General features: G+C 46.7%; 1 protein-coding gene across 1 annotated transcript in view; it reads left to right on the top strand.

The window, feature by feature from the left end:
- Nucleotides 1-16,486, top strand: part of LOC139061038 (uncharacterized) — a 29,779-nt gene extending 13,293 nt beyond the window's left edge. Inside the window, exons 5-8 of the mRNA XM_070540473.1 lie at nucleotides 3,524-3,806; nucleotides 9,526-9,783; nucleotides 13,380-13,696; nucleotides 16,083-16,486. Of these exons, the coding sequence (XP_070396574.1) occupies nucleotides 3,524-3,806; nucleotides 9,526-9,783; nucleotides 13,380-13,696; nucleotides 16,083-16,398 (1,174 nt within the window). The 3' untranslated portion in view covers nucleotides 16,399-16,486. The remainder of the gene's footprint in view (nucleotides 1-3,523; nucleotides 3,807-9,525; nucleotides 9,784-13,379; nucleotides 13,697-16,082) is intronic.
- Nucleotides 16,487-21,735: the final 5,249 nt, after the last annotated feature.

Raw genomic sequence — 21,735 nt, 5'->3', positions numbered from 1 at the left:
CAGTTTCGCATTATTTTCCACATTTATGTAACCCATATCGCGGGTATATATGGTTCCGGAGATCTGCCAGCGTCATGGCGAGCCGTCACTCGAGGAAATAATGAAGCAAAACGGAAAGTCATACCCCTGTCAAGCGGGCAAATCAAGCGCCTTTACAGAGCGTTGAAGTCAAGAAAAAGAAACGGGCATGGGCAGGACATGTAATGAGGAGGGAAGATAACCGATGGTCATCAAGGGTTACGGACTGGACTCCAAGGGAAGGGACACGTAGCAAGGGCCGGCAGAAAGTTAAGTGGGCTGATGAGATTAAGAAGTCTGCAGGGACAATGTGGCTACAATTAGTACATGACCGGGGTAATTGGAGTAGTATGGGAGGGGCCTTTGCTCTGCTGTCGATGGTGATTGTGACTATAGATCTGTGACATCACGGCACTGTCAATGCTCATGCAGTGCCCAGTGTGATGCTTTAGCGCCACCACAGCGCATACGGAGCATTGGTGTTGACTAGGCTATGGCAACTGAGCAGTTAGCAACATTGGTACTGATTGCAGTTAGCAACATTGGTACTAATTAGCAACATTGGTACTGGTGCTATTGTTACTGAGTAGGCTATGGTGTTGCGCCACTAAGCACCATGTCGCGGCATCAAATCCCTGCCACGGTGGCCGCATTTCGATGTAGCCGAAGTGCAAAAAAAAAAGAAAAATATCGCCCATGTACTCTATATTGGGTGCAATGTATGGAACCCGCTTGGCCAAGGTTGATCCGCAGTCTCCCACTACGGCGTGGCTCATAATCTGATCATGGTTAACTCGCGTAAAACCGCAGAAATTAGGTTAAACTTTTAATCCTCAGGAAATGATTCACTTCCCGTGAATGCGAGTAGCGGACGTTGTTTGCTAAACTTGGAAAGGCAAAAATTTTTCATTTCATATCTTTTTACACCCACTGCGAATACGGGATTATAGTTTACACATCCAATCACTGCGGTCAGATTGTAGTCAAAAACAAAAGCAGAGATTTCATGTTTGGTAACGACACGTTTTATCGTCACTCGCTACACCCGGTTTTCCATACTAAGAGTCCGAGGTTACACCTTTTGCTGTATAGGCAAACGAAAAAAATGTGGTTAGGGATGCCTGCCGTAACAAGGCATTTAAATAAAAAGAAAATCACAGTAGAGGACGACGGGGCAGCCGTTAACTAAGAACTGATGTGTAGTTCATATAAAAAAAACTCTTTTACTATAATGTGTCAAAAGAAAAGAAAACAGTGCTTTAAGATAACGCATATAACTAAAAAAGCATAACGGCTGAGCACGACGCATCAAGATAGGAAAAAATAGAGAGAGGGCACAACAATTATTTGCCAAGGCTTATGATTTCGCGGTACAATACATTTAACGTGGCCATGTTTTTCACCAATGTGAGGTTCTTTAAATTTACCCTCGTAATGTCCATTTACAAGGACGGTAATTCACCTACACAGATCAAGCACTTATAGTACGTATTGAGAACATGCTTCCAACTTCAAGGAATTATGTACACCTTCCCTCGCATAATGCCGGAAGAACCAAACTATGTCTGTCGCATAAAGCGACAGTATTTTGGTACTCTCCTTTAATTTGGTACTCGCCTTTAAACCACATAGTTAACCTGCACACTTCTACCTTCCCGTACACGGCACTGATTGCATGTTCCTTGTATTGTTTAGATACTAAGTTCCTGTCGTCACTGCTCCTCCAACGTCAGTGGGAAAACATCGTAAACGTTTCATATCTGGAGTTTTTTTTTTAGATCCACCAAATTTTAAGAAAAGATTGATTGTGGCAGATCGTACAATTCTAACGCTTGAACTAAATTGCTTGATGAGGGCGCACAATTCTAACCCTTGAACTATATTGCTTGATGAGGGGGTCATCACTACTACAAGTAATCTGCATCAATAACCTAATTACATGGATTACCACTTTTTTACTTAAAAACAAGAAAGGGGCTGGCAGATGGAATGGCACACTGTGGTATCAACTTTTTTAAACTTTTTTAAAACAGGGTTGAAGTGCCTCAGACAGGCTGGCCAACGTTTCGATAGGTGGGCCTATCTTCGTCAAAGGCGGCCTCGTCATCCTCGGCGTGTTAGTTTTAAAGGGTTAGTGCAGTGACGTCACGTGCGGGTGTTGTTGCTGGCGGCTGGTTTTACTTACTTTACGGCGCATACTTTAATATACGAATTGTAGCTAGCCAGTGAATAAGGCCTATCGACTTGGAACGAATTGTGAGGATGGCACTGGTTTCGAGATATGCACGGTCAAACTTGCGATAAAAATGCACAGTTGCACTTATTTTCTCGAGAAAACGCTGATTTTTGCATTTAAACGCAGGAGCAATTGGAACCCCAATCCATTTTGTCGGACCGTTTGGAAATTAATATCTCGAAACTGGTGTAACCCTCAGACTTCTTTCCAAGTGGGGACGCCTTCTGAGCTCACAGGCTAGCAAACATAAATGCGCGCCGTAATGTAATTGAACAAGAAAGTTCATTACTTCACTTACTCAAATTAATCAATTAGGCATCTTAATTTGTCGTACAATTAATGACTTCCTCCTCGAGTAATCTAGCTCAAGGGTTAGATTCGTGCTATCCATCAAAGGCAATTTTCGAAAAATTTGACAGAGGCACTGAAGACTGCTTACGTGTGAGAACGTTAGAGCGGTGTACCGTTTGCAAACCTCGAAACATCATGAACGCGCTCATTTTATAGGCTAGTGACGTGGCACCACCTTTTCACTGTAAGCTGCGCTGTCACGTGTTCCGTGACGCACTCTCCAGGGCGCACCTTTAGTCAGCCAGATGTTTTTGACGTGACGTGTGCAATGACGCATGCATTAGGGGAACCTTTGATTGGCCAGAACCGCGAGGCAAAAAAAAAAAAGACAGCCGTGGCCTCGACGAAACATACTCGTCTTGCACCGTGGAGACCAGGGTTCGATTCCCGCCCAGATCAAAACGTATCGAATTTTCTTTTCAAAGACAATACTTCACTTTGCTTGCAATAAACTCAGGATACATTTGACGTCAATCCTAGCACTTTTTGACGTGTTTTTCTCAGTGCGTCGTCGCACATTTTCGGTACCATTTTTTCCGTCACGCCGACTTCGAAGGATTTTCGCCTAATGGGGCGTATGGTGCTTTCACACAAAAACAGTGTGCTGCTAAACAAAGAACACCTGCTATATACTCTTTTCATAAAGGTACACTAAATAATGCGAGAACTTGGGCTTAGTAATATTGATTTAGCCCCTAATTGACCAATGCGTATCACGATTACTCTGCATATCATATTCCTTGCATTCTGCCCGTTTTCGCGAAGTAAAAACGTCATGAGACATCTAGCTTTTTTTTTCAGAAAACCACGAAAGCTAGCATGTGTATCGTTCTCGAGCGTACCTAGTAGCCCTCATTGACAGCCTCGCTGGTCAAAGAAAAAAAAACACTAAAAAGGAAGCACGTGACATGGTCGCAGCATGCCCCTCGAGCTTCACCCACGCAACATCCCAACGGTGGCGCCGTCTACCGACTACGACACCTGGAACGCCGCGCTGCGCCGCCACTTCAACCAGTCTTTCGACAACATCCCGTCAGTGACCATCAAACGCCCGAAATACTTCAGGGCGGTGTTCATGCTGCACGCCGCGTTCGGGGATACCAAGATTTTGGACTTTTTCGGCTGGCTCTCCATACAGTCGCTGATACACTTCACGAGCCCGAAGCTGCTCTCCAGTTACTACTACTCTTCCGAGGAACAGGTAAGGAGTCGTGCTTTCCACACGCAATGACGTTGCGGAATTTCATCCCTGAGAACGCATGCAAGGTTCGGAAATTATTTCGTGCCAAACAAAAAACGTTACATGGCATTCCGTAGCTGTGTTGTCTGGGTCACCAGTGTTTCGATGTCGGATTTATTCTCTGCTTTATTGCGCACTTATCGAGCACAAGCACTTATACGGGCACTCGAGGCGCGCTCGCGCCGTCGCCGTCGCCGTGATGTCCCGGTGTGGCCGCGTTTACACTTACAAGTTTACAAGTCGCCGCGTTTACGCGAGGCTCGAGCGCGGAGTTTTGCGAGGTCTCCTGAGACGCGAGGGCCGCGCAGTGTGTTTGTCTGCAAAACAATACCGCATTCACTAGAGGCGCTTTTGTCACGCTTTGAACCATCGAACTCATGGCTGAGTGGTAGCATCTCCGTCTCACACTCCGGAGACCCTGGTTCCATTCCCACCCAGCCCTTCTTCCAGGTTGTTTTATGCGAAGCATATTACTAGAGCTCAACCCAGCTGCTCAGGTGCGGCGGGGTCGCCTTCAATACCACGTGACACCGTGACATCACGACAGAGGAGAAATGAGGCTCCAACTCGCGCCGTCGCTCGCGGCGTCGTCTTCAAGGCTGACCACGTGACACCGTGATGTCACGACAGAGGAGAAACGGGGCTCCAACTCGCGCCATCGCTCACGGCGTCGCGGCTGTATATAAGCAGCTGCGCTTGCCTCTGCTAGACACTCACGAGGTGAGATGCCTCCTGGAGACAGAGCTCCTCGTTGGAATGAGAAGCGAAGGTTGCGGCATGCTACAGAGACTCTTTCTAGGTGGCTTTGCTACGGCGCAGCGACTACGCGCCCCGCATCGGACGCGGTGAGCGTCGAGCAACGCAGCGTTCGGTGCGACAACGAAATGTGCGCCTGAGCAAGCGCCGCACGCATGAGCCGACGCCGACGACACCGGCTTTTCTGCGACAAGAGCTCCTTATCGCTGTCGCGTTAAAAAAAAGGCTAGTATGCTTCGCATCGTGGGCTTAACCTTAGCTAAGCCACCGCCAGTTTTTTATTTATGTATCGCCTTACGGGATTTTTTGCTCACGGCCAACACCGCCAACAACAGCTTTTCTGCGACACGAGCTCCTTAACGCTGTCGCGTTAAAACGACGCACCCTAGTCACGGGCACGCGATCAAGGTTTCGCTCAATAAGCTTGCGGCGGAGCTACAGACCGGCGTTCTCCCTTGCTCTGCTGGCGGGAGCGTTTGCGTGTACAGCCACTTAGAGTTCCTGCTGTGCAGCTCTGCCTTTACAACACTGTGCATCGTATACACTTGTCTGAGCGGAACGAGTTCAAGCAGCAAACGCTGACGGTTGTTCTTCTGTCTCGTCTCGCAAACTGTTGAGGCGCGACGCCGGCAATGGCGCTGGGGTCGCTCTTCATCCAGCCACCGTTGTGAGGCACCTCATCTTCAAGCGTGTTCGCTCTTGTTCAGGCGCCTAATGTCCACGTGGTTGCTTTCGTGCTTTCGCGCTAACGGATTTTGTGCGGATCAGAACCGTGAACGTCATTGGAGGGGAAGCGAGATGAATTGGCGCTACAAGAAATGCCGCGGAGCAGCACCGCCGTCTTGCAGCGACCGCGATCCAATCAAAACAGAAAACGCAGTGACTAGACAAGTATGAACGGGCGTCTGCAGCCGGCGTGAACAGTACGGCCGTGCTAAATGCGGCGGCGGAGACTGCCGCCTTGCGCTAAAAGTGGCGTCAGAGTAGACTTGCTGAGCGGGTGTGCGTCCATGAGTATGCGTCCGAATTTGCTATTACGTCGTGCATCTGTAACGTACTGTCGCTGCCCATTGACAGTGATTGCGCAATGAAGTTCTCGTATGAATCTGACGCCTTGTTCAGACGTGCCCGAGTTTTTGCGATAAGTACAGTTAAAACTCGATCTAACGAAACGAGATTTTACGAAGTTCCCGATCTGACGAAGAAACTTCCGTTCCCCGGCAGGTGCCCATAGGGTTGAACGTCGTCATCAACTCGAATTAACGTATCTAACTTGGCCTAACTCAATTTAACGAAGCTTTTTACTGTAATAGATGAGCAAAAAAATGGCTGTGGCTTAGGTAAGGTTAAGCCCAGGATGCGAAGCATACTAGCCTTTATTTTAGTTGTTGAACCACTGTTTAGCCTGGTGAACTGCTGTTGCTTGGCTATATTTGGTTCGGCTAGACGAAGAAACAACTCATGCACTACTTCTTCGCCTTCAAGAGTGGAACGCGATAGCGTTCCCGTCGACCCGCCAAGGGGTGTAAGACAATGGGCTACAGGGCAGCGACTACGCGCCCCGCATTGGACGCGGTGAGCGTCGAGCAAAGCAGCGTTCGGCGCGGCAACGAAATGTGCGCCTGAGCAAGAGACGCACGCCTTAGAAACAGCGCGTTTCTAAGGCAACACCGCATTCACTAGAGGCGCTTTTGTACCGCTTTGAAGCGTTGTACTCGTGGCTCAGTGGTAGCGTCTCCGTCCCACACTCCGGAGACCCTGGTTCGATTCCCACCCAGCCCGTCTTGCAAGAGTTGAGCCAAAGCCACTTCTCCTCTGTCGTGACGTCACGGTGTCACGCGATTTCATGGTCACCGCCGCGCCTGAGGAGCTGGGTTGAGCCCTCGTAATATGCTTCGCATAAAAAGAACGGCGATTTCTTTCTAATTTTGACGCATACGGGTTTTTTCTCGAACGTGGGCTCTAAAGCTAACGCGTTGGAACATCTAGGCGCCGTAGTCGCGACCCTAGCTTTATTTTGACGAGACGGCATGCCGTGCCCATGCACGGAACTGCGGACTCAACACCGCCTCGGTAGAGGCGGTGGTGGTTGCTTTCGTTATTTCATGGTTTACGCCACAGGTCGCCGCATTAGGGGCAACTACGAAGCAGCGACAGCCTTTGGCGTGTAGCTACGTTACAATTTTAGATTTCGAAGAGCCGAAAAATGCCTTCCTCGAGTTTACAAACTTCCCGATTTAACGAAATAAATCGAGGGCGGTCATCACTTCGTTAGATCGAGTTCCAACTGTACTCCGTCGAACTATATCGTAGTCGCCAAGGGAAGATGCGAGGTGCAACCGCTTCTATGGCAAAACTGTCTGCGTGGTCACCTCACGACGTGAGCCCGTAGCACGTAGACATCCTGTAAGTAGCGACGCTATTTGCGTCACTCTAATGATTGTTTCCTTTGCGACGATCGGCTGTATGCGCGATCTTCTTCGCTTTTAAGAAACCTGCTTACCTTCGTGTCGCTTAGCAGCTGGAAAGAAATACCCACCACTGCCGGGGAATTGAACCGCGGTCTATGCGTTGGAAATAAACTGTCCATCGCGCAGCTAATGTAGCAGTTGGTGTGTTGCTCGCTGCCGGGTGTCTCGGAGGCTCGTGCTGGCTTGGGTGTGAGTCGAGCCGGTCTCGCTATAGCTGCACATGGGGCATTTGGTGAGACGGCCGAGCACAAATATATACTCCTTCAAGCGCTCTTAATCTTCGCACAGAGCTCAGAGATTAGAGGAACATTTAGGCGAAATACTAAAATCTCTTTATAATCTGAAAAAGTATTGTTTCAAAACTATGTGTTAGCCAATTTCATGGTAGTAGGTTGCGTACTGGAAACGAGAATATATTGTCAAAGTTTTAATTTTGCTCGGTTTTCCCCGGCCAGAAAAGCCGGCGCCAGGTCAGTGTGACGTCACAAGTTTTGAGGTATCTTTTTTTCGTATTTTGGCAGTTGTGGCCGAAGTTTTTCAAACTTGAAAATTGCCGAATTCAGTCACCGACCCCTTTGGATTGAAATGTAGTCTTCCATAATAATGAAATATTAACTAGACCCAAGCAGGCGTCGACTGAATCCGTCACTTCACGGCGAGCTTCCGCGTGAAATTCAGGGTGGCGTCAGCACGAGTTCATCATATTTGCATGCTTTCTGCTTTGCGGAGCCTTTTCTCGTCATGGTAAGGGGTATTTTTCCTCGGGACTTCTTCTCACTTTGCTGTAGGCCAATTTTCTGCTGCTCGTGGAATAATTTTCGGTTTACGCCCCTTCGACTACTCTGGAAAATAATGTAAGGCGAAGTGGAAAAAAAAACGTGACGGGAGGCTTTACTCGATGTCCGAGATGTGTGCGATTTGTTAAATGTTCGCGCTGACTAGGCGGAATTTTTTTCGGTCCGCTAAACAATCATTACTCGCCAGTGAACGTTGTAGGAGGACGCTGGTTAAGGCTGACGGCTCGAACGCCTCACTTCTTTTTTTGCGCGTAAGTTTCTTTTTTCTCTTTCGTTCACAGAGAAGCAGTACGTTCCTTCTGCACTTGGTTAAACAAGCAATCGCGTGGTATTGTCGACTTGTCATTTTCTTTCCTGCAATTAACTACAGGGTTCAGACTGCACTTCATCTTTTGCGAATCATTCATACCCAAAACAAATATTGAGTGGAACCAGCTGCCTGCTTCAATCGCAACTGAAATGAATTCGTCCAAATTTCATGAACTTCTAAAAAATGAATGTGATGAGTAGCTTCTCTTCTAGTTTTGTTCCGTTACCGCAATGTGTTTGATTTTTATTATATATACATATTTTGTTTTATGTGTTCTGTTTACTATGCGGCGTTTTTTTTTTTCATTATGTCTCATTGAGTGTTGTTGTTCTGTTTTTTTTTTGTCTTGTTGCCTATTCCTTGAATACGCTTCGCTGGATGTTTGTAGAATTTTTGTCACCCCCCTATGTAATACCCTCGTTGTGAGGGCCTTTAGGGGTTTCTTGAAATAAATAAATAAATAAACACCAGATGGAATAGTGGCGAACGTCCCCGCACCCCTAAAATTTAAGTTGCCGCAACAGTTGTTTCACCGAACCAATTTCGACTGCCAACCAGGGGCTGTATGCATCATGACGTCATGACACAGTGCCTCACTCTGTTGCTGTACTCGCTACAGCGGGCGCGCCCGAAGGAATTAAGAGAACCGCGCATCCCAATTATTTCTGCGCATTAGCACATTCTGCTGCGTCATTACGTCGGGGTTATTTTCGAAACGCCAGGCTTGGCGCTTCGAGATCAAATCTAGTACTACCATTCTAAAATATCTCACGTCTTGCCCAAAGTTCGAACTTGCTAAGTGTCCGTCCTTTGACGTACGAGAAGAGCGTGTTAAATTTATTTTACGACTACGGCACGCGAGTCGGCAAAAAGTAATGAGCGAATAAACTTCGGCGCGACAAAGCTACATTCCACAAAAAGTTGAGGGAATGGCTGGTGCTTACGCTGTTTCAGAATTGCGTAAATAAATTGTTCTCACGAAGCTCTTACACGAAGCAGCTATATTACCGACTTTCATTGTCATTTCCAGAAGTAAAAGCTGGCTGGCAGAAGGCAGTATTAAACTAATAACGCTTGTATGCAACCGGACGCAGCATGTTCACATTTTCGCACATTTGCAGAGCAGCTATATTGCCAGCTTTCATTATCACTTCCAAAAGTAGGAACTGGCTGAAAAGAAACAGCATTGCTCTAATAACGCCTGTGTGCAACCTGACGTAGCGTATTCATATTTAAACGCGTTCGCAAAGCACGCGCGGCTGGGTCAATGGCCCCGAAAGATACAAACCTTAGCGAGTTAGCGGCACAAGTCGTTACAGTAAAGTCGAGCGCTCCGCAAATCGCAGGCCTTCTCCGCGCACCGAAGCCACTGCCTCGCACAAACGCACGCGGCTTTCCGCTCCGCCCTCAACGCCCACATCTGGATGGTCGTGCCCAAGGCGACTCTACAGGACGTGCACGAAACGGCGACCGACGTCTGGCGAGCCTTCGCGGAGCTGCTGGGCGAGGAAAACCGGACGCTGGTGGGCAGCAGCAAACCGCCGCCCAAGGACCCGTACCAGGAGGCCCTCTTCTTATACCGGTCGATGTCCAAGCCCGAGAAGGTGGGCGTTTTTATTTTTTGCAGTGATTTATTTTAGAATGTCTTCAGTGTGAATACGCATTACCGATGGCACACAGACAAAAGAAAGCGCGAACGAAACAGGTGCAGTGAAACCTCGTTATAACGAAAAGAGATGTCAGGAAATAACGAACATAACGAAGTAACGATGATCCACAATACAGACTCATAGTGCAGTACGTGCGATATCGATATCAATAACGAAGTAACGCTGGATTCCGCTTCAATATTGTTGTAAGGAGGTTTTACTGTATACCGTGTGCACAGCGAAACAGCTTACACAGCCGTACGCAATCCGAGTACAATTTTTGTGTTTTACGTGCCAAAACCACGATTTGTTTATGAGGCATTCCACCTCTGGCGAACTACGGACTATCCTATTTTTGACCACTTTCCTATCTTTAACGTGCTCCCACTTCATGGAACACGGGTAGTTCTTGCACTTTGCCCCCATCGAAATGCCGAATCCGCGGCGGGGATTCGATCCTATGGACTTGCGCGCTTAGCAGCGCAATGCCATAGCCGCTAATCTAACACCGTGGATAACACGCAACCTCAATACAACGTTGAAATCATACAACACTTACAAAGTCATATATAATCAGTAGAAAAAATGGCTGTGGCTTAGCTAAGGTTAAGTCCAGGATGCGAAGCATACTAGCCTTTATTTTAGTTGTTCAACCACTGTTTAGCCTGGTGAACTGCTGTTGCTTGGCTATATTTGGTTCGGCTAGACGAAGAAACAACTCATGCGTTACTCTGCTTCGCCTTCAAGAGTGGAACGCGATAGCGTTCCCGTCGACCCGCCAAGGGGTGTAAGACAATGGGCTACGGCGCAGCGACTACGCGCCCGCGCGCATTGGACGCGGTGAGCGTCGAGCAACGCAGCGTTCGGCGCGGCAACAAAATGTGCGCCTGAGCAAGCGACGCACGCCTGAGCCTTAGCAACAGCTCGCTTCTAAGGCAACACCGCATTCACTAGAGGCGCTTTTGTACCGCTTTGAAGCATCGTACTCGTGGTTCAGTGGTAGCGTCTCCGTCTCACACTCCGGAGATCCTGGTTCGATTCCCACCCAGCCCATCTTGCAAGAGTTGAGCCAAAGCCACCTAGAAAATCAGTCTCTGTAGCACGCCGCAACCTTCGCTTCTCATTCCAACGAGCAGCTCTGTCTCCAGGAGGCATCTCACCTCGTGAATGTCTAGCAGAGGCAAGCGCAGCTGCTTATATACCGCCACGAGCGACGGCGCGAGTTGGAGCCCCGTTTCTCCTCTGTCGTGACGTCACGGTGTCACGTGGTATTGAAGGCGACACCGCCGCGCCTGAGGAGCTGGGTTGAGCTCTCGTAATATGCTTCGCATAAAAATATTTCAAAAGCTATGCCACTAGCTAGCTGTGGGAGGTGGTTCCGTGATATGCATGTGCTTTTGAGGCAGAAAACGTGGGAGTCCGTTACATTCTTCCGGGGACGAAAGAAGCTCTCCATTAAATGTTATATTGCGCATGGCCTGTGATGTACAAATAAAGCACTAGTTGACAATTAGCGTAATTGATGCGCTGTTTTATTCCAGATGCTGACGCCGGCCGTAACTAGTTTCCTTTATTCGATGCGCCTTTATCAGTCGGTTCATTACACTTCCCCCAGCTTAACATATCACACTGACGCAGGGCAAACTCTATTTGTTCTCTTGCCAAACTCAAGTACACTTTCGTTTGCTCTCCTTTTATCATCCTGTATTGGCTATTCAAGGCGACCAGGTTGTTCTTGTGATAAACAATTCCCGCTTCTTTCGGGCTGTTGGTGTTGAGTTCATCTGTCAATTACACATTGCATCGCGTTACTGGCCCATTAAACTTCCGTATTTTATTATACGCGCTTAGCAGTGAACTGCTTAAGCAAGGAAGTCCACGTCTTAATCAAAAATGAATCATTGACAGCGGCCTAAAGTTCAAAGGCGGGGCTCATAATATTCACGGGAGAGATCTTCCAGCAGAGATTTGCGTTAGGCGATACATATCGGCACTGCTCTGCCACACAGTCAACAAAAACATTGAAGATTTCTACTTTAAGTACTGGCGAGTTGTTGCTCATAGGAGTTGGCGACAATCCTCAGAAGACTCTTCTTATAGGGTGCTCGAAGAAGTGCCAAGCACCCATTACCACACTTATGCGTGTGAAAATTTTTGGTTGTAACGTTATGTTCTCGCCCACACCTCTATTATGAGATGCTACGAGCTAAATGAGTAATAGCTAGGCGTAACAGAGGGTGTGGAGTGAAACTTTAATACCCTCTGGGGTGTAATTGTAAGCTCGGCGTGTAAATAGGCGAACCTTATCTGCTTTCGCTTGTGAATTTGCGTTATACAGGTTAGTGGCAAAGATTACGAATAGCAGAACAAGCACGATGCAAATTGAAATGCTCAATTTGTCCTTTTCTCGTCGAATCTAAGCACCTTCGCCATTCTCGGAGCAACGAGAATGGACGAAAAGAGCTTCAGTTTGGCCTAGTTGGTGTTTACTGCATATCATATTGATGGCAAATAAAGAGGGGAACAGTGGAAGAGAACACAAAAATACGACATGGGCGGTAACTTTCAACTGGCTTATTCACGGCAACCAGTGGGCATATATAGACAAATAGAACATGCGCAGAACGCAGCTCCCAAGAACATTGATCAGCCTAGCGGGGCAACCAATTATCAAAAAAATCTATCTCCGATTGAAACAACCTAATGGAAGCGTCACTAACACAGTCTTGGTCTATCTTTTTTATGTGATATGCCTGCATCAGTTCGCGTGCAGTCTGGTCCTGGCTTCTCCCCGGAATCTTCATTTTTCTTTATTTGCGGTCAATATCATATGCGGAGAATGGACGGGATGTGAAAGAAAGAAAAGGTAAAGCGAAGACACGTCCCGTCTCTTCTCGCTCCACCGAGAGTGAGGTGGCTCAATCTCACACAGCGTTTAGTACCACCCTCTAACAGAGCCTTGCGCAGTTCGGGGCACACTACGCCCCCCCCCCCCCCCCCCCCCCGCCGTACTCACCGCCTGTCTTGCGTGCCTATATATAGTATGACGCTGCGCGCGCAGCATACGGCCGTACTGATAGCGGCATTTGTGTTACCAACACGACACGGCGTTTTGTGCAGGAACGTATAGCGAAAGCAGAATTTTCCTGAAAGAAATAGCAAACCAGGCACATTACGATAACTATTTGGGGACAAGATGCACCCTAAAATATGGCAATTTTTTTCTACGCCCTTAAGAAGATTCCTCCCTTTGGCGCTTATCTTGTGCCACAAGAATAATCGTGATCTATCTTTCCCGTGCTTCCTTTCTTTAACACTGCGTTCCCGGTACTTCCAAGTCACGAAAAGCATGCGCATTTTTAGCGTGCGGTATAGCATTCCCGAAAGAAAAGTAGCGAGCGCAGCGTTTTCAAAAACGAAAGCGCAAGCAATTGAGGCAGACGACGATTATTGTCGTAGGACAAATATGCACCTCAAAAGGTGAAACTGTTTCAAGGGTGCAGAGTGCGTTCCCCCAAGCCAACTAGCGTCTTCCACGTTCTCGACGGTAGGTCAACGCCTTCTACGCATCCGTGCCCGCCATGAAAATGAAGCCGCTCTACAACCACGTGGCCGTCAAAGACGCCTTGTATGGCCTCATGCGGGACCCGGAGTTCCGGCTCATGAACCAGGAGTGGAAGATCGAGGACGCCAGCACCCTGCGGGGCTACAGCCTGGTGCCGCCCGAGCTGGAGTTCCCGTGGCTGGGACCGGGAAGGCCTTACGCCCTCGCCCTGGCCGGACTGGGTGTCCGAATGGCGGCCACGCTCTACTTCCAATCGGTGGCGAGGCTGGCCAACGCCTCAGAGACTACCGCCGCCAATTTCAGGCAAGTAAAAAAAAAATTACCGACGATTACGTTACTTCCTAATGCGAAATTTGAGCGCAGCAAATAAGCTGTTTCACCTTTTCGATAGATTGAGGCAAAGAAATCGAGCAACACATGTATGCGCTATCACAGAATTTTTTTTTATTTTTCACACGTATTCCTTTAACAAGAACTCCACTAACAGTTCTTGACAGTCATGAAGGAAGCTTTGTGGTCGGAGAAATAGACTGATATATGTTCGACTTGGTACACCAATGCTTGATTCTCAAAGACGAGATCTATACAAGTGCCTCGCGAGGTTGTCACAGCCGTGGGACGCGTTACGAGCGAGAGGAACGGGATGTTCTCCCGCATAAGTGTTAAGAAATTGCTGTTTGTCTTTATGTCAACATTAAAGTCCCCCACTACTAACATCGGTGTGGATCGATGGACGGTGAATGCGAGTTGCAGGAAGTGCACGACGTCTTTCGTGAGTGCGATAGCGGACTCACGAAAGCGGTATCAGTCGGTCGCTGCTAGCGCTGGGGGGATGAAAGGGGGGCGGAGCTGGTTACGAGGCCGACGACAACGCCGACGCGAAACCCTGGAACGGACGCCAAAGAGCCATTTGTGTAGCCAGCCCTCCTCCACAGTCTCTCCTCCTCCCTTCCATCATCCTCCCTCGCCCGGAGAGCCGACAGCGCGCATGCGCGGCGGCGGAGCAGATTCGTTGGCGAGCTGGTTACGAGGCCGACGACAACGCCGACGACGACGACGCCGCGAAACCCAGGAACGGACGCCAAAGAGCTGCGCTCTAAAAAAACGATGGAAATCATTTCAGTGTCCCTTTATGCGGTCCAACGATTCCCCGTCGTACAGCCGGGAGTCGTATAGCACGTCTGTGGCTGAAGCCAACAGATAAGGAAGCTACGGAAAGGCGGAGAAGAAAGGAAGTATTCCATATTTGAAGCATTCCAATAGCAAAGAACAAATCGCAGATGATTATTTTTTAAGTACGTGACAAGGAAAATGACAGTGAAAAAGAAATGGCAACTTTAAAGTATGGAGGAGCAGGGTCCATGACCCCTGCTTGCTACGTGCGGCGCTGTCGTCGCATGCGATGTAGCTAAGATAGAGGTACCAGGTCACGCCATGAGATAACCCTATCGGATCAATGCGTCGTGGTTTGTATGTTCTCTGAAATTGTGAGACAGGCTTAGTGTGAAGAATGTTTATTTTAAACTTGAAAATGTACACAGCTATGCAGGATCAGTGTATTGCTTCATGCCAGACATTGGGAGTGTCGCCGAGAGATCTGACGATATTCTGTTGTTCGGAATTATAGGCTTGGATATGTAGGATGGTGTCTATCCTATCTTTTTTTGTCTTTATTCTGTCAAACGTTCGACTAATACTGGAGTTATTAGTATGCTTGTGTCCATTACAGACCTCAATAATGTGGCGATGTTGTAAAATGTACATCGAAATGCAATGACACTTGCATTAAAAACATGATCATTGCACTTCTCGGTCTCAACTGCAGAAGGAGGATAAATTACCCACCATTAGCAATTGCTGTGTGCGAAGTTATTACGCCTTAAGTTTTTCTGCCAGCACACAAATGATCAATTTAAAACTGATCCTTGCAAATACGCTCCCAATTTTTAGAGTAACGAGACATGAGCGCATTGAACACTTATTCAAGTACAGATTTCTAAGCTAAGACAAACTTTTCTGACAGAAAGTCAGAAAATAGAATATGTTTCCACGTGAGCTTGTGAACTGTAGGTCTAATAACGTCTTTTCAAAAACGAAACGAAACGAAAGTCTATCTGAGAATGTTGACCAAGTAGAATAGAGCTGAAGGCAGCAATGGTTCCTTTTCTGAGCGCTAATAATTTTACCGTGCAGACGTCTATTGTATCCCTTCTACTGCTTATATATATGCGCTTCTTTCTTTTTCTAATTTTCACGGCTGATGGCGTTGCTTCTCACCCATTTCGGGCAGCTTTGTAATTCCGAATTCTGGCCGAAAATGGCCCAATTTTGTCGAAAGACCCTAGTTGTCAACACATTTTACTTCCTCCGTCAGAATAAACTCGCTCTAGCTTGCACTGCCCCGAGGGATTACCTGCGGCGCCATCGACCAGAAGCTCCGCAAAACACTGCAAAGGAATGCTGCAAAAATGAAACAATACTAATGACAAGCTCAGCTCGTCCGTCCATGGAATGAAAGGGGCTAGTATTCACTAGGGTACGAACCCATCTTCCGAATCTTGCAATAGTCTCCGACTGAGGCTACGGCAGCAGCTGTAGAAGTGCGCAAATGATTATATAAGGGCGGGGGGGGGCAGTGCTTAAGACAGTGCTCGCGAACAAAAGAAATGTTCCGCAAATGCGGCCGCAGATGCCTGGCGCCCTCTGCCAAAGACGAAGACGGTGTCGGCGCGGACATTCCGGCCGCAGCCGCTGCTCTGCGCGTGGTCTGGAGAACCTGGGAGGCGGCGAGAAGGGCGAACGCGACCCCGGCGATCAACCTCGGACCCGTGCCCAGCGACGCCGCCGTGTTCGCCTTCCACTGCTGGTTCTCGTGCGGACTGCGACCCTACCACGAAATGATTTGCAACTTGCCCCTGATGCACTCTAGCGACTTCGCGCGCGTCTATGGTTGCAAGGAAGGTTCGAGGATGAACCCGAAAGCCAAGTGCGCGATCAGGGTGTAGCGCTTCGCGCGCGTAAACTTTGTCTATAGGGTTTCCGCGCAGAGGCGGCATCCCAGCACACTGTAATAAATGTGTGTTTTATCGCGGATTTCGCTTTTTTTTTTCTGCGTCTGTCAATCTGTCCCCCATCTCTCCGTCAGTCAGGTCGCGCCCCGTCAGGTCCGGTCAAGCCAAGCCAAGTCCTGTCCTGTCTGTCGGTATATAGTGATTATAAGTTCACGCATCTGGCTGCTGAAGAAAAGAGGACGTGGGTTCAATCTCCGGCCACAGGGACCAGATTCTGGTGGGGTTGCAGAATGCAAAATGCTTGAGGCCCGCAACTTGTGTACAGTGTTCTCGATTGTAGCAAGATATTCTGGTTTTAGCTGCACACGTTCAAATGCGAACAGCTCACAAGGAACGCGAACTTGTACGACCAACTGCAATGTGTCACAACGTTCATGACACATGAGAGCGCGTCATAGAGCTCCGCAACTTTTTTCATTTATTTGTTGTGTTGCACAAAAACCCTGCCGCAACCGCTCGTCGTATATGAACAACTGCAGGTAGTTTGCTTTCATCGGGCATTATGGTACCTAATCCCACGTGGTCAATGTTACGTAATCCCAGGTATAATCCTTTTATGTGATGCTCTCTGCTGCGCTTTTTTTTCTTTTTTCTGTCAGAAACGGCAAATCATGAAGCGCGGGGTTGGCGTCCAAATCCAAGCCCCAATGCCGGTTCTGTTTCAGTAATAGAAGTAGATCTCGAAGGTTATGCTTTTGAGGGCTGCATACACCGGAAGTGATAGTTGAGCCCAAGAACACTCAATGGGCTTCATGTTTTAGCCTTCACAGAAGAAAAAGCAGGGCGCTCGATCAGACGCACGTCCGGTTGCAATGGACGACGAATAGCTCAATTTTATCCCAGTAATTTTCCCAAACACAATTTCACATGCATAGAAAGCATATTAAAACTTAATCACTTTTATTTCTGGCCATGTAGAGCAGATTTGTACAAAAATACATACACACGTTGATATTCTTTAGTCAGAAGTTACTCTGCATAGTATTTCATTATTTAGTGATTGGTTGGTTGAGGTAATCACAACTTTAAACCCAGTCCAGCGTATCCAAGACGTTACTATAGTCTATACTCTACGTATCCCATGCTTCAATCAGAATGTTTGTGCATTAAACGCACCGCAGCATATATGATACGTTGAGGATTACAGGTTAAAGAATGAGAAGGCATGCAATATGGATGACGTTTATTGTTCGGGGATGAGCTGAAGAAGACGCAAACATTCTTATAAGAGTACGTCACGGGGGCTGCCACTTCCCTCCACCCGATTTGCCGGTGCAGTCCGTGGACTGCTGCACGAAGTCCTTCGTCTCACCTCCAGATTCGCGTTCTCTGAATCTGCAATGGGAATGTTCCAGATGTACGAATAGAACAGGTTTGCTCCGGAAAGAGCAATAACTGTTGCGCCGGAAGTGCTCTGAATCCCCCATTGGAATTCAGAAATGATTTTGCACTGACAATCGTTCTGGACAGCCCCGATGAAGATGGCGCGCTAGAAGAGAGCATCGTGCTAAGAAATGATGGTCGTCATCATTATTAATGATGGACAGTTAGGTGCGTCAGTGCAGTTCAAATTTATTTATTTCTTTTGCGTCCTGTTCTGCAAGTGAATAACAAAAAGCAAAAAAAAAGAGCTACTCGATTTCTTGGCGATTTTCTCTTTTCTGTCACTGTGTGTCGTTCATTTCTTCTTACTTAGTTTCTCTTTTTCGGCATTGCAGAGATTTGCGGTAATAACTGCAGTAAAGGCTCCATGGGCTTGATCGTGAAAGGTTTCCGTTGAATTTTTTCGCGTATTTTTTTCTTAGTGTTTCAGTTTGTCAGGATACGTGGCGTTGACCTTTGGCGCGTTTAACATTGATTACTGCATGTCTTAACAGACAATATCAGCTGTTATTGCGTTAGGATCCGATGTTCTTAACACTTGTTTCACTACTGTAAATCGAAGAGTGTACAAAGTGCGTGGACTTGTTGCGCAGGCGCTACACTCGAAAGAATGCTTGAATTTAAAAGTGCGATCAGTGTGCTTTGAAGAGCGTAAATTCTGCTGCGAGATTTCTTGTCTGTTTTGCCTTGGTAAATTAAGCTTAGGTTCCAGTTCTCAGATTGACGCTTGATGAGGAAACGTAAACTACAATTTTTTCTTTTCGAACACGCGTAAAGCGTTCAAATGTCCTCAGTAGACAACTGCTTAACCGATTAAAATAAAAGGTGTTACATTAAAAATAGAAGGCTGCTTCCTGCCGACTGTTGAAAAAGTTTGTCTTATGGCTTCGAACGTTTAACAAACAGTTCTAAATAATTTGTATTTAAAATATAGGTGATGCAGGAGCTTTATAAATTCGTAACGTTATGACAAATGCAGGTGTCATGCTTCTGTGAACGGCATCTATTAGAGCATCCAAAATGACAAGCTGGATTCTTAGAAAGGGGAACTGTTGCCATGCTCGCGAGGTTTTTATATATGTACCACCGAAAATTAGCGGAATACTTCAGAGTGATGCATCATACATAAATTTTGGCCGCCTTGGGAGTCTCAAAAGAGGTAGTTTACAGAATTGCGACATTGTTTATTCTTTTAAATGCCGGTAGCTGTAATCGTGATTCTTCAGTATTTCGCAGTCTCGAAGAATTTCTGCAAGAACGTCAATCGTGTAAAGAAAAATCTGCTCTCTGTATTTACATGATATTAACTTTTAGCTTTAGATGCGGCAGCCCTTGTCGTAATACGTGCAGCGGTTGCCGAGAAAAACAATCTCTGCTTTGTGCTCCTCAGATTTTTTCCTTCTTTAGTTTATATTCGCCTATTAAATACAGAAATAAAGACGTTTAAAAAAATTATTCGGATTGGTGTTAAATATTGCTTCGAGACTCTTTCTAATGAATAATTTTCTTATTGGGATACTCATAGGTTTGCCTACATTCGTCGCCTCTGTCACCCTATGTTTCATAGGTCACCATTATCGCCTTTAATGTAATGAAAACTCAAATAACCTTGCTTTACTGCCTTTGTCACGTGACGGGTCGGTACGATGGAAGCCAAATCTTTTGGAGTAATACTAAAAATATTTCTAATGTTTTTTTTTTTAATGATAGAAAGAAGGACAGGGCGGAATAAACTTTGGGACGCTGTACCCTTTCTCTGTAGTATGTGTCTGTGCAATATGCCACTTCATCTCATACTTCATGCTTCTTAAATGCCGACCCTAGTGACCAGCAGTGCGGCTTAAAAAATATTAATCATAAAAGGCATGCCATGCTATATTTCGGCAGGATAAGTTAGGGGGAGGGGATCTGGAAGAAGGTGGGATTGACTATATGACAAAGTTGTTCTATTTTTATGTTAGCTTATTTTATCTCAAAATTCTTTAAATATTTCTATTAAACTTTTCAACCACATTAATTTAGTCCCATGCTCTGCCATTGAGATCCGGTTTCGTTTTGATTCTTAATGGAAACAGCTTGCCTTTTGGCCAATCCCCCATAGTGGGTATGCGCCAGTGTTTGGGAGACAAGACAAGTCAAGACAAGTCGTTCACTGAGCACGGTTCCAGATTAGTTGTAACGATGATCGTGTGGACTTGCATCTCGCCTAATAAGCGAGGTCTGACACAAATGTTGGCTGAGTCGCAACGAATGTTTGGCTAAGCAAACGTATCGGCGTACCTATGATATTTTGGAATGTTCAGACGTTCACCGAAAGGCCAGTGATATAGATTTCACGCCGCATAAATCGCGCACACTATCTCTGATCTTTCAGCAACTCATTGGTTAGCACCTAAATTTTCTGCCTAAATCCTTTTAGAGGGCATCACGAAATAAAACAGTGTTTCAATCCTTCACTAACCTTCGAAATGGCTGGGTCGAAATCCAGGACGGTTTTGCTTTCTTTTCTGCCGCTTGCTAAATATTTAATTGAACTTATTGGTGGCTCTACTATGGTAGAATAAAACAGTAAAACATGTTTGTAGCTGCCATTTAATACTTAAAGATCGTGTTTATATTTCGTTTTGAAGTAAGACGTTTTTTCGCTATGGCCTGGAGTAAGCTTCATGCCCAGCTTTAGGTGGCTGTACAATCCAAACATTCCCCGATTTTTTCAATAGGTATAATCGAGAAATCAAGCTAGCAGTGTCACGCGGCGTCCGTAATACTCAAGGATTTCGTCCCGAAAGTATGCTCGTGACATTTTTTTGCCTGGATTTATTAATATCTTTCGTAACATCCTACGTTCAATTACTACGATTATGAACCGAGACTTAAAAAAGCCAGTAGAGGTCACATGCAGAGAGAATGTTCATTCTTTTCAACATCAAAGCCACGAAATAATAAATTTAAGACTGTTCTCATCTTTCGACCTGTGCTATTGCAAATTTACATTAGCAAGGAATTGTAAACTTTCTAGGCTGCCAGAAGATCAAGGTGTGATTGCAACGAGCGAAAAGGACACAGACCAGTAAGCATTAGCTGGTAAGGCGTGCTCGCGATATGCAGTCGATGGTCTCCCCAAGCAACGCGTCCACAACTAAATGACCTGTGTAACGAGTGAATAATTCTGTCCGGGTCCCATTGCGAGCTGTGCGGTACGCGATCTCTTTAGAACGAAGTGCCCCGCATAACGAATGATTTTGGAGGCCCCAAGGACTTCGTTATAAAAGCATTCGACTGTACGGACTTTATTATAGTGGGAAGCGTAAGCAGTTGCCTGAGGAGCAAAGTGGTCTTGGCGAAACCTTTGCAGCATTGATTCAACGACCGAAGGAGGGAGCATACCAGGTAGCTTGCACTCATAGCGGTCAAATACTTTGTACTGAGGTAGCTTCAACAAATCTTAGTTCTATGTGGCTTCCCTGCAGCTAACTTTGCCTTTCAAGGCCCAGCTAAGATTCCACCTCATGTTTTTTTTTTTTTTCGCCCATGCAAATTCTCAGCCGAAACTTCGTAGAACCGCGTTGTGCGGAGGACATCGCGAACGTTAGAATTTAAGCGTACGGGAGTATATATATGCATTATTAACCCACAAAAACTGATTTACGGTAGTAAAATGCAGGCACATGCGTTAAGGTGCGAGACAACCGCAGAAATCATCGGCATCTATAGCCGCTTGTCTTATCCTCATTTCTTATAGGAATAGCGAAATTACTAATCGCGTTTTGACACAATCGATCAACAAAGAATTTCCCTTTGGTGTGCCCTTTCGCTTGGTCCCTCTCTGCCGAGCAGTATTACCTAGGCACGCCCAGCAGAAAAAGAAACAAAAGAGAAGCCCTAAAC

The sequence above is a fragment of the Dermacentor albipictus genome, chromosome 6, assembly GCF_038994185.2.
Source record: "Dermacentor albipictus isolate Rhodes 1998 colony chromosome 6, USDA_Dalb.pri_finalv2, whole genome shotgun sequence".
Classification (NCBI taxonomy): domain Eukaryota; kingdom Metazoa; phylum Arthropoda; class Arachnida; order Ixodida; family Ixodidae; genus Dermacentor; species Dermacentor albipictus.
Note: the sequence above shows the minus strand (reverse complement) of the source record. Positions and strands in the feature narration are given on the sequence as shown.